This window comes from Papilio machaon, chromosome 27 (genome assembly GCF_912999745.1).
Source record: "Papilio machaon chromosome 27, ilPapMach1.1, whole genome shotgun sequence".
Lineage (NCBI taxonomy): Eukaryota > Metazoa > Arthropoda > Insecta > Lepidoptera > Papilionidae > Papilio > Papilio machaon.
In genome coordinates this window covers 2329815-2344087 of record NC_060012.1, presented here as the reverse complement: position 1 = coordinate 2344087, position 14273 = coordinate 2329815, and the positions used below count along the sequence as shown (strand labels likewise).

Sequence of the window (14273 nt, the reverse complement as noted above, 5' to 3'; positions counted from 1 at the left end):
ATAAGTAACGACTAAAAACTTATTCCTTCCCAGACATTGTCTGTTCAATGTCGTGTGAGCACATCAGTACAAAAATATATTAGGTTTAAATATATTAAAGTGTTAATAGTAAAGTAGAAAAAAATTGTTACTGGTTGTACTATGGGTTCAACTAGTTACAACAGTAAGTCTAAAGGGTACAGAGTAAAAAGTGGATCCAGTGTTGGCTCAGATAAGGAGATGAATGGAAAGTTGAAGCGCTCCAAAATTAGGCGAGTATATAAATTACTGTAATGATTCAAAACAAAATAAATATTTTGTTGAAATGTATTTAGTGATTTCTTTGTGATTTTTTTTTTCAATTTCTTTGGTGTTTAATTAATAAAACTAGAATTGCCGTGGTTCTTTAAGATACTTCTTTTTTAACGTTGTATTCTCTCTTATTTAAATTTAAACGGTTTTTATTTTATTAATCAATTAAATAAAAAATCTTTCTAGCCTATTATTATTATATTTGATTTTTTTTTCTTATTAATTTACATAAAACTAAACCAATCTAAGAAAACTTTAGAACTAAAAGAAGCTGCTAGTAGCAAACATTTGTTATATTAGTTAAAAGATATAAAGATTTATACATATTTGGAAAGACAAACCTACCTTTTTGTTCTTTACTGTATTAGTTTACTGAAATGTGTAACATAAAACATTATTTAAATCTTAGTAATATTATAAAAGCGAATGTTTAGATGGATGGATGGATATTCGTTTGAAGGTATCTCCGTAACGGCTCAACGTCTTCTCTCTTGATGAAATTTGGCATAGATGTAGAACGTAGTCTGGAAAAACACATAGCCTACTTATTAAGTTTTTTTTAATGCCGCGCGCACAGAATCGCGGGCAACAGCTAGTAAGATATAAGTACATTTAATACTACGTTAAATATTTTAGTGATACGAGATTTAACCCTACGCGAATTTCAGTGACAATCGACAAAGAAGAAAAAAAAAAGAAAATATTGAGTGAGGGAGATAGAAATTATGGATTTGAATTTTGTAGAGGGCCAATAGCCTAATGGCTAAAGATATAAATAACAAACTTGGGTGATCGCGGATTCGATCCCGTCACTGGACTATTGAGTTGAATGTCCTAGAACAATTATTAGGTGATCTGAAATAATAATAAAAAATATTATTAAATTATTATCAATAATCTGCTTACTTCTTCTTATCGTTTACAACATATATATGTTTGTTACATTTAGAATATGACCTGTAAGAAGAACTAATTTTAACAAATATTTTTTTTTATTTTAAAACACAAAATAAAATGAAATTAAACAATTTAATCACATGATTGCATTATAATAAAATAATATAGATAAAAAAATTTGAATTACAAAGAAATATGATTTTTTTTAACCATGCAATACGCTTATTTTATTTATCATAACAACGGTAACCATGGCGACCACCAAATCAATATTGTCGAAGTCCCCACTTGACACAAAAGCGCAATGCGTCAGTACGAAACAACGTTTTGACATTTATTTGTTTTTAAATTTTATTTTATTTTTAATTTAAAATGACGTAATTAAAGTGGCCAGTGACAATGAACGCATATTTTTCCTACAGACGACCAAAGATGGAATACGGGAGCAAAAGGATACCAGATTATACTGAACTGGCTTACAAAGAGGCCGTCTCGAAACTCAGATATTTCTTATCTGGGAGTGCACCGAGTGTAAGTGTTTTATCAGACAGCAATTTCATTAATTTATTAATTAAAGCTGAATAAAAAGTTAAGCCCCTAACTTAAATGTCCTTTGAAAAAATAAAGAAAAAAAACTACTCAATATTCCTAATTTATTTTATCAATTTATTACAAAATAAGTACTTTTAATTTTCAATTGGACATTAGATAAATGAAATAGATTGTGATCGATTAATCGGTACGGCTGTAAAATAGATTCGTTCATTCTACCTTATCCTTATACTTTTAGGTACGTAGTTATGGCGGTTCAGCATCAATCAAGAACCTGGAGGAATCCGACGGGGACTTAGACAAAAAGTATTCAGTTTACAGCGGCTTAAACGAGTATAAGCCGCGGCCACGACTCACAACTAAATATACCACATTGTATGCTGATAGTTTGAATAACTATACACCGAAAGTTACTTCTAGTGAGTATGTCAAATGAACAGAGAACTCTGAGTGTTTGCATTGCCGGAATATTCTCATAAAATCATATAGCCCTTTGTTTTTGTATAAAATATTCTTACCGTGGGTTTTTGAGACCAAAATCTCCGTTAAAAGCATAATGTTATATTTCTTTGCAAACATTCTAGGGATGACGATATGTTTTATACAAAGATTTAGGTCTCGGAAACCTACGGTTACTAATATCTTAGATAAGCAAAAGTGGAATCTTACGATAGTATGGAAACTGCGATGTTCGCAAATTTATTAAGTAATTTTTTCGACAACATGCTGAACCGAAATTAAGAATCTAAAGCCTTCTTAGTCCTTATCAAAATAAACACTTGTTTAACCCCTCCAGCTCCACAACCAGTACCGCAAGCTCCGCCTGCCGATCTCTCCGGCGGCACCAACCCTGATGTCGTCAACTTCATACAGAAGCAAGAGGAGTACATCGAACAACTGGAACGTGAGAGTCAATATTGCAGGGTGAGTAGTTTGACACTACTTTGACATTAGTTTGATAGAGTCGTTTAAAGGATAACACGTATTCGTCCACTCCTCGGCCATCCGGCACCTCCCCGCCGCTTTGACTTCGCTGATGGAGCGGGATAAAGACATAAATTTATTAGCAAAATGATACGTAATTCTTACTGGAACGGATTGAGGGTGCGCGGTCAGTTTGATGGTGAGTGGACGAATGCCCTTCAAAGGTTAAAGGGTGGTCAAAAGGCAATGGTTATGCTGTTCTTTCGCTGTTGGTTATGCATGTAAGCTCTAAATAAAACCCATACAAATAATAAAACCCATCTAAAATTCCCTTGCAGGATGAACTGAACAACCTCTTAGGTAAGGTGAAAGAGGTGATATCAGAGAACGAGCACTTGCACGAGGCGCAGAAGAACAAGATCATATCGCGCATGTTCCACTACGATTCAGAGACGGACGAACTGGACGACGTCGGGGACAGCACCGGGTTGGACAGTGATAATAAGGTGGTATTAAAATGAAAGATCACTCTCAGGCGGGTTGGAAATTAAATTCTTTGACTTGTAAAATCAAAAACAACAAAGACACAAGACATTCTAGATAATATTTACATGTCGCGCCAAGTACCATTATAAGGCAAGACAATTCCTTTTTTCTCCAGAAGAACGGAAAGAAATTCTCTCACATAGTTTTTAATCTAATAATTTACAATTATGGTTATAATTAAATAAAAAAACTGCTATACCTATCTTATTATTCCTACTTTTTTCACTATGTAGGCAACTCCATCTAAGTCCCGTCGCGCTAAACCACGCACCACAAAGTTGGAAGGACCAAACATTGTGTTTGAATCACGGATCGCGGAATTAGAAGCCCAACTGACGCAAGCAAAGATTGATCTCAAGAAAGTACAGGTAAAAGAAACACTGTGTAAATTAAAAAACAAAAAAAGAGTACTGACGATGTTCTGACTTCTATGACACTTAGGGTGAGATAGTTAACATCAGATCAGCCGTTTAGGCTACAGAAGGTCACAATGAATACAATATGGAATAATGGTCTACATAAATACAAACCTGAATATATAAAAACGTAACTATTGTTAGTCAATCGTGTATCAAGCTAACAAACAGGTCTCATCATGATAGCGATTGGTGTTGATTGGATTATTTTTATTTATCTTGTAATCTCTTCTAGGACGAAAATAATGAGAACAAACGGAAGCTGGCCTCTGGTCTCGTCGATTCCACTTGTCTCGACGGATTCAAGAGACAGATTGATAATTTGCAAAGGTATGATCATATCAATTGAATATTCCGCAATTGAAGCCAATTAACAGGACAAGATGAAATCAACATTGAAATTAAGACAATGCAATATGAAAATCTCAGTAACATTTTGATATTCAAAGTGGAATTAAGGTCTAAATAAAAGAAATAAATCAAACTATAAACATTCTCAAACTAAAGTTAAACAGTTGCTAAATTTAAGAAGATTGTAGAAGTTGTTATTTTGTTCATGTTATAGAGATAAATCAGCGTTGGAAGGTCAGATCGCCAAGTTGAAAACGAGCATGGAGCAGAAGGAGAGCGACGGCGAGGGTCGCTACAAGCGGTCCGACGTGGTGGAACACCAGCTCAGAGAGGAGAGGAACAACTTGGAAGCTGAAGTGCGACGGTTGAAGGTACCTTACCTAAATTATCTTCCTGTCTTTATCCCACCGTCAGTGGTCAATGCATAAGAGCACCAGGGTTTCGTATTTTAGATCGATATTAGATCAACTCGATCGATAAATAACTAGTTGACTTTAAATGAAATATTTTTTATTGTCCAACTTAAGATCTTTCAATGCAGCTGCAACTTTTCCTAACAAAAGAAATACGAACAAATGAAAGAAAATATGTTTTAACAGGATGATTTAGCTAAAGAGAGAAGCAAGATACGGGAGTTGGCAGGCGAGGGAGCAAGACGGGCGATACAGGAGCGCAATTCAGCAGAACAGCGCTATAATGCACATTTTGATGAACTCCAACATGATCTAGCTGCGCAGTATGACAATGTCGCCAAGTTACAGGTACATGGTGTAATAATTTACGAGGTTTCAATGAATAAAAAAAAAACTTTATTGTTTTCCCTATGGGTAACGGGAATGGTATCCAAACTAGGGTGATACCCTGTGTGATGGATCACCAGGCTATGAATGCTACTGCACTAGCCATAATCTAGAAGTAGACGACTTTTGACGGATGGTCTTCCTGATATCTATCTTTACCAACAAACCAATATATGGCAATATGGGTCATAACTTTAAATCATCCATTCTTCTGATTAGCTGGACTTGGATCGTCAGCGTCGTGAAGAAAGCGATCTAAAACGAGAGCTATCAATGAAGAACGCGAACATAGAAGAACTTAAAATGGAACTTAAAAACAAAACAGGTAAATATAAACTCATTTATATTAAGGTAATAGAATTTATGACACAAAACTTAAAATCAACAACAAATTCATAGAATCAATTTATCTTACCAAGTTTTAGCCACATAATATTAGGTTACAGTTTTGTAGATACATCAATCAAGATTTTTCTATTTCCAGCAACACTGCAAGCAGATTTGGCCCAAGCTCATGCAGAGAAAGCATCTCTTGAAGAGGAATTAGCCAACGCACGTCTAGCTATAGAGCGTCAGCAGAGACAGGCGAAGCACGAGACCAATAGACTCAATTCCGAGGTAAATATTTTAAATCCTATATTTTTTGAACCTTTCTTAAAATATTTCCTATAAATTTAATATTATTTTCATTGTTTATTCTGAACTACTTCTATCTACGATATTATAAAACTATTGTAACAAATAGGAATCAAACTAAACAATGAACTGTTTCCTCTTCAACCAGATTCAATCACTCCGTCAGCGTCTAGACCGCGCTGATGCTGATTTGGTACATTCTCGCCGTGAGAACTTACGTCTCTCTGAACAAATCTCAACACTGGAAAAGGAGGTAACTGTGAGCCTAGCACGAATATTAGTGACAATCGCCTTTGTATCGTCATCGTCGATTATCTCGAAGTTAGAGTGAGATTTTTGATGTTTTTCACGCCCCTATCTGGCCACGATGGCGATTGTCACAATGTGCTAGGTCGTATGTTATTTTAAGAAAAAACAATATTATTTGGGTTAGCTGTGGCAGAAAATCTAGTATGTAAATACAAAATTATTGTTACAGTTAAATATGAAAAGTTTGACACCGATATCTCCGGAGAAGAATAAGAAGGAACTATCGACAATGCTGGAGTCCATGGAAAATAAACATGGTAGTTATTATTTATAGTTTCTGAAGTTGATATCGAATATATAAAATTCAATTTGAATTCGATAATTTTGTAACGTTGGTATCCATTCCATGGGTAAACTGTTGATGTTTTGAGAAAGAACTAATTTAAAGAATAATTTTATACTTAAATCAAAACATTCATACTTTACCCTTTCATTTGCGCTTTGCGCTTGCATGTCTATCAATAGAAAGGGCTTATTAAAATTTCTTCAAGTCAATAGTTTATTCATCAGATTGTTCAGTTATGACGTTAAGCATTTATTATATTATCAAATACAAGTAAGTTTATTATTATCGGATATTCGTCAAGTTTATAGGAAGTAAATGTCCACAGCTAAAACCGTGGCTGAGTTGGAGACCATGATTCAATCGCAAAACAGTCTGATGGAGAAACTCACCGGCGAATGTCGTTTGCTAACAGACAAGCTCGACGACGCAAATCGTAGGCACAAGTACGAGACATTTTTCAAATTTAAGCATGCGCAATAAATTAGTTCGAATTTTAAATCCGACAAACATATCTCTCCCGGTGAGAGGCGCTGCTATCGCGGTTAGTTCTGTCAGAAAATATGTAAAACCTACTTAGGCGTAGAAAAGACAAAAAAAGAAAAAAAAACATGACAGACAAAGTACAACAAGGATCTTGTGACAATTAAATATTTTCATATATAAGAAAAAACATTGTGACATAATTAAAAAATACATGACTTAAACAATACAACAACGATCTTATGCCACTTATTTGACATTAACAGAGTGGCGAGAGTGAGCTGTTATAATTTAGTTTGATTTATGTCCACCGGCTCAGATTTTCATTTAGGTCTATAGTGTCACTTTTGTCCACCGGGTTAGATAAGTTTGTCGGTTTATAGTTACAATTTTAAATTTAGCACTATTGAAATTGTCAGTTAAATTACTGATTGTTATCATTGCCCCTAATAAGTCTATCCTAACGTCGTGTTGTGTTTTTATTGGTGGCAGGCAGAGCGCAGAGTCGCGGCCGTGTAGACGAACCAATCAGAACACAACCCGACAGATCAACATCACGAGAAACGGAGAATCGTCGCAAGCACCGCTCAGGAAAAGAGTCCGATTCGTCGAATAACCAACCTATCATAGTTGGGCCATTGACGACCAATCAGGATCTCTCTAGTTACCACGGCGAGAAAATATACAATTTACCGTTGATGATTCAACAGCCCTTTTTACGTGAGAAAAAGGAGCCAATCAAAGTTGATATCAGCGTCAAACTAATACCAAAGCCTAGGAAAAGAGATAGAAAACGACGTGAATCACATGTAGAAGTTACATCACCTAGTAAACCTGTCAAAAGTAATATTAGTATGGTAGTTACAAATGGCAACATTCAGGTTCTCAATGAAACAGTGGATGAAAATGTTAAAAGCCCTAAAATCACTAATAATCTAAATGGTCCAAAGATAAATAGTGACAAAAATGAAGATGGCGAAGAATTGGATCTATCTAAAAATGATTTAGTTGAATCAAAAGTAGATAAGACTTTAGGCAGTAAAGTTGAAGATTTAGAAATTGAAAATACAAATGATGTGGTGTTAAAAATGGAAACAGGAATGAATGAAAAGCTTGAAGAAAACAAACACATTGATGAAGAAAATAATGAATAGAACAGGCTTGTTGCTTGAGTTTAAATATTTCACAAAATGTTTTATATCCTTTTTGTGTATACGATTAGCTATTTGTATCATACGTTATGCTTTTTTAAAGAGTTAAAAAGTTATAGAAGTCTTAATTCTCGCATGTTTAGAATTTTCCTATGTTATATTAAATTAAGTACGGTTCTTATTGATAGCTCTGTAAATGTGCAATTCTAGTCATTGTTAAAACTTTGAGATATTTTTGATTTCCACTTTTGTTGAATACTTCATTGTTGTTAATTTGATTGAATGTACGAGAACTTCAAAATTATGTTGTTAATTAATATTATGTATTTCTATATCTATTGTTGAAAGTTGTTTATGTAAAATACCACAACTATTAACACATCATTTTGTAACATTATCTACTGGGGTAATGATAACAATCGCTTTATGTGCAATAAAAGCTTTAAATTCATTGCTTATTTTTGACTATAAAACACCACTTTCATCAGATAGTAATCACACTTATTACCTTTCAGAGGAGAAAAGACACATTTGCTTTGCAGGAATGCGGAACTTATGAGAAAACTTAGAAACCTTTGGTCTTCTCATAAGAAATATTGCACCACACTACCACCTTATAGAAGTTACACACCATTAAGTGGTTATCCGAATAGCAGATCATCTTATGACTTAGATTACACTTATTATACCTCGACACCTAACACTTATAGAAATAGATTTAGAAGATTGGATGATGAACTAAACTCAGCTAGAGATGATATTGGTATATTGACCAGTAATTTCAGCGACCTATCTATTGATAAAATTGTTGATTCTGATGATGATCAATTAAAGGTAAAGAAACAGAAGCTTTTAAAGGTAGTTAGAAATTGTTTTAGACGTATATAGATTTTGTAGATGTTAGTGTGCTTGTACAGTTTTTTAAATAGTTTTGTTTAGCATGCATGAAGTCAAATCGAGTAATCTAATATATAAAATTATCGTGTCACAATGTTCGTTCCCGCACTCCTCCGAAACGGCTTGACCGATTCTCATGAAATTTTGTGAGCATATTCAGTAGGTCTAAGAATCGGCTAACATCTATTTTTCATACCGCTATTAAGTTTTTTTTTTAACTGCGCGCGGACGGAGTCGCGGGCGACAGCTAGTAGTAAATAAAACTGTATACTTAGTGATTATAATTTTAAATGTGATCTCGTTGTAGATACTAATCATGGTTAGCCAGCACCAAATTATAACAATCAGTCTTTCAGCGAGAGCTCTATATCGGAAAAATTTAATCAACCAACTGTGAAATTCTAAAATTAATTATGAGAAATCCAGGGAAACAGAAATCTATCTACATCGTATAATGCATGTTTGTTCTGTGTCGCACGTATTTGTGTGTGTGTTGTCACATGTGTGTGTGTGCAGGGAAGAACTGGCAACTCTGCAGCGTCAAGTAGAGATGCTCGGTCGCTCGCTGCGAACGAATGTCACGCCTGCACCTAGCAATTATCAAGGTACGTCTTACATTAAATCTCTATTAAGAGAAGGTTTTAAATGACAACTGAATAATAAATGATAGTATTAAAACGAATTATTAAAAGTCCTATATGAAATAATGAAAGATGTCTATCACAACGCGATTTTACATTTTATCACAAAATCAATAATTCAACACAAAGTTCAACACATCATTATCAACGGCTAGAGTTTAAACTGATTTGTAATTCTAACATCACGAATACAAAATGTCAAAAAGGCAGAAATGACTCAGTAATCAGTACTTATCTAATAAGCAGGCAACCGGCAGCGTGGTTGGTTCTGAGTTCATAAGTTAAGTAAACCGAAGTTGAAGTTATGTTGACCTTCCGACGACAGAATAAAAACTGATCTTGCGGTGTCAGTGCAACGGCTTATATAGGGTAGATTCACGGGATGTGACGACATCGTTGGCGTTAAAGATTCATCAGCGACGACTTCCGTTTTGCTGGCGAGTAGGCGGATGTAGATGGCGTTGTAGCTCCGCTCTGCTACGTGCAGGCTCAGCAGGCGGATGTAGATGGCGTAACAATAGGATGGAAAGAAGACGTTGCTTTCGCGGAAGACGGGACAAATATGAAGTAGAAATATTGTCTTTCTGTGCGTCCCCTCCTCTGTATATTTAAGATATAGATATAGATGTATTTGGATGTCTGTGTTATAGCGTATTCAGGTGACCACTTGCTCATTTGCCACCGTATAGTTACTATAAAAAGTTAACGTTATTTTATATAGTAACAGTTACCCATCAACTCACCATTATGAATAGGACACTGCAACTTTTGACGATCATAAAAATTATTATTTCCAGCACCTTCCCCGCACACTACCACAACCAACCGGACTGCACCACATACCACATCCGATACCCGACGAAACAATACCGGAGATGACTCCACCGGACACACCACGCTCCAACAACAGCCGGCTCAGCAACCGGACAGACTTGTCAGTGATAACGACCAAACAACAAGAGTGAACGAAGACAGTCAGCATATTATTAAAGAAGATGCACAAAATGCACAACCAAACGCACAGGAAGAAATAAACATTCATCAACAAATAAACCCAGTTATCAAACATCAAACAAACGAAGAAATTGAAAACACAAATGAACAAATCGACCAACCTGAAGAAGTACATGAACAACCAGAAAATCAGAATTTCACAGATGAAAATTATGAACAATACGATCAGAATTATGAACAAACTCAAGCTAATACAGAATATCATCAAGAAGAGTATGAAGAAAAACTAAACCAAAACGAACAGAATTTAGATCAAACTTATGTAGAGCCCCAGTATGAAAATTACGAACAATATCCACAACAGTACGAAACAAATGCACAGTACGACAACCAGTATGAAAATTATCCAGCAGGGGATAACTATCAAGAGGAAAATTATGAAGATCAGCAATATGCTCAAGAATATCCTACAGAATATGAGGAAGTTAATCCTCAAGAAGCAACAATAGATTCAAATCTTGTACAAGAAGAAGTACCAGAAAATATTTCCAAACAACCAGAATTTACATCACAAGAACAAGACGATTCTGAAAGCAAAGGTAGTCCAACTAGAACTGAAGTTAATAAAAGTTAGCAATTGATTTAGTTTGAGTTAATTTCATTTGTGCAATATTTGTTATCAGTTTTTTATTTTTGCTTTCTTAGTTTATAAAATTGTCACAAATCTTATACAATGTGATAGAAATAAATTAGTGAAACACGAAAACTTTTATTTAATACCTAAAGATGGCATTTAAGTCGCTATGAGTCATTTAAATAACAATCAAAGAGGTCAGGACAGGTCCAAATTCAAATTCAAATTCATTTATTCCATATTTTTACAAAAATCATACAATTTTCACAAAAATATATACCAACGTTCTACATTATAAGCAAAAACGGTAAAAGTATATATCTTTTCAAATATCTCTTCGGCTCAAGGTCATCTGCGCATTGCTCAATGCCTTTGTCCCTTTACACCTGATACAAGTGACATTGTGTTCTGCTCAACGACTCGTATGCTGACTCGTATGATGTTTCAAGCCGCTAAGATATTTGACAAACTGAATACTAGTAATCTACTTTAAGTAAATAAATAAAATCACTTACCTGTTTGTCGGTTTAGGTTCTTTGCCATATTTAGTGAAAACGGTTGTAAGTCGGTTCCATTGTCACCTCGTGTGGAAGAGTGAGATTCGATTTATGATCTTGTTCGATTTGTCATTTGAGTTTTTTAAAGTAGTCTCTATGTTGCTTGTTTACACGATCTATTAAATAATTTTAACACTTATTGAAAATTAATCTTAGTAATAAATGCAAAAGTTTTGACGGACGGATGGATGGATTCTTAATAGAACGGCTCAACTAATCTTGATGAAATTTGGCATAGATATAGATCATAGTTTGGCAGAATACATAGGCTACTTATAGTGTTTTTTAAATTCCGCACAAACAGAGACGCGGGCGACGGCTAGTAAATAATAATTCAGAAAATATAAATTGTACATCACAAAAATGAAGTGAGATGTCGATAATTGCAATTAACGTAAAGTAATTAATATTTTGTCACGATTATCGACGCATTAGCACGCAATCAGTCTTTCTGTATATTTCAATTGTTTGATTCAAAAAATTGGCAAAATGAAAACGTTATTCGTAGCCGCCATAATCAGCGTTGTCACTGCTGATATTCCGGTACGTAAAATATAATTTAAATATGGCAACATAGCCGAAATATCTAGATTAAACCATGTCTTAGCTTAGTTTTTTTTCAAATAGAATTTGAAAAATGACGATATACTTCTGTAGTGATACGTAATCTTACACTTCCTTAGAAATCTAATCCATTAAAGCCCGCTACGCACCTATAGTTTAAACATACATTTTTAACCGTTTACTTAAAACTGAAGGTTTAACTGATAAGTCAAATTTTGCCTACACACATTCACTAGTGGGATACGATCAGAACAGTAATTTGGCAGTCAGTTGCTATCTCAGTTCTGTGAAATTTCGGCTCTATACACTCAAATTTTATGGCATCAACATTGACTCTGCTTTCTAAATTTCACAGACATCAACTACAAGTACGATAAAAGATAGAAATAATTCTAGTACATACATAAAGGTAAGGTAAACACTACAAAATCTAATTAACTAAATGAAATCTTTTATTAATACCTGTAAATATTCTTTTTACAGAATTTTACGGGGAGTACTATCGAGGTAAATTTATATTTTAATAGAAAATCGGATGAATACATATTTCATTTCAATAATATATAATTTAAATATCAGGTATCTATATCGACTACAGAAAAGGTAACACAATCTTAAAGATTAAAATTTTTACCATTAAATATTTAAATAGATTATAAAAAAACCGAAAAAATTATATATAACCTATAAATTGTACTTTTTTTATATTATAAAAGGGTGAAACGAGCAAGCTGCCACCTGAATTAGCCGAAATGGCATGTGTGTCTATGGACGCTTCACCAAGCGAACGCTGCCCATAGACATCCGCAATTGCAGATGCGTTGCCTACTAATATACGGAGTAGGAGACGCATAGAAATAGTATAATTTCCCCTTCCTATGTGTCCCATCGTATATCAAATCCACTTTCCCTTCCCATAATATCCTCATAAGAGAAGGGTGATAAAGGAAAGAGGACTAAAAAATTATTGTGATGATGACATTACTAATTTTTTTTTTTCGTTTAACAAGTTGGTTAACACAACAGAATCTACAAATGTACTCATTTCACGTAAAAATGGTACCATAACACGACAAGGAAAATTAACCGAAGTACAAAATATTAATACATCTAAAGCAATACAATCTCGTAGTCACCAAGATTCTAATGAAAATAAAAATTACATCGATCAAGATGAAAAGAAACTGTTACAAATCGAATTTGTCACAAAACAACCAGAGACAAATAGAAATATTTTAAAAAATATATTCGAAAAAATGCTATCCTACGAGAATATACATATAGAAAAAACGTATAAAAATATAGTTAAAAATGAAAAAGAAAAAATCATTAAAGCATATCTTCTATTGGTTGCGCAAAAATATAAAAGAAAATGGATACCAAATAACATAGTAAGTAGAACTAAGTAATATATAAAACATACTGTCTCTGTTTTGTGAACGTTAATGAAAGGGATGACGTCATATTTTAAACAGAGATTTTAGTCTCGGAAACTAAATTATTTAACGGCTTAGGGTTTTAGGTACGAAATTTCAAGTTCATACATTAATTTCTAAGTTATTTACGTCAAGGAGCAAATTTTAGAACATTTAATAATTTTTACAGGGTGTGAAATTGTTACCTGTGAAGGTATGTATACAATTAGATAGGTACATAAACACTTATTTTTTATAGATTCATATTATTATTGTACATAAAGGTAACTAAAAAATCAATTGATTACAGAACGTGACCGTGAAAGGTGTAAGTAAAATGGATATCAATTTTAAAACTATTACATACCCAGCTCTTAGTGATTTCCTTGAAAATAGGTCAAAAATAAATGTCAGAATATGACTAATAATAGAAATAGAACAAAAGTATTCACAACACAAATCCTTGGTGATCAAATAATAATTCTATTACAGCGGTCTACCCATAAAAGACAAAAGCGATCTATCAAAGACGATGCAGGATTCACTCACGATGCTAATACTTGCAAACAATACAACAGTAACCTTATCACGTTATGGTCCAAACTTTCTAAGTACATTGGTACCTCAGAAAAATCACCGCCGAATAAAAGTGTATTACACAATATAGGAATAATGATTAAAGCCTACTTAGACCACGTAACCCCAATTGAAGTAAACACTGAAGCTGCAACAGAAAAATTAATAATACGAAAGGAGAGAAATAATCCAGTAGTTAAAGAAATCAAAACTAATTTAGACGTAAATAAGATAAATGAAGTAAACGCTCTAACTGATTTCATATTAGATCAAGTGAAACATATTAGAATTGATAATATAAAGGAAGAATGTAATAAAATAATACAGAATCAAATAGCGACATTAATGAATATGGCATTCAAGAAATACTTACTATATAATTGTAACAACATATAT

The 14273-nt window shown here is 33.7% G+C and overlaps 1 protein-coding gene across 2 annotated transcripts; it reads left to right on the top strand.

Moving 5' to 3' along the window:
* Positions 1–44: 44 nt before the first annotated feature.
* On the top strand, positions 45–10796 carry LOC106707477 (serologically defined colon cancer antigen 8 homolog). 2 transcript variants are annotated; one of them, XM_045684752.1, is made up of 17 exons: positions 45–251; positions 1611–1719; positions 1979–2159; positions 2537–2664; positions 3003–3170; positions 3444–3578; positions 3862–3956; positions 4192–4348; positions 4577–4738; positions 4997–5102; positions 5262–5395; positions 5562–5666; positions 5892–5979; positions 6334–6451; positions 8155–8473; positions 9053–9141; positions 9975–10049. In XM_045684752.1, exons 1-16 carry the CDS (start codon positions 142–144, stop codon positions 9128–9130), a joined length of 2193 nt encoding a protein of 730 aa, XP_045540708.1. In that variant the 5' UTR covers positions 45–141; the 3' UTR covers positions 9131–9141; positions 9975–10049. The 2 variants fall into 2 exon arrangements, with proteins under 2 accessions (XP_045540708.1, XP_045540707.1); XM_045684751.1 differs by lacking the exon at positions 8155–8473 and having other exon boundaries at positions 9975–10796.
* The last annotated feature ends 3477 nt before the right edge of the window (positions 10797–14273 follow it).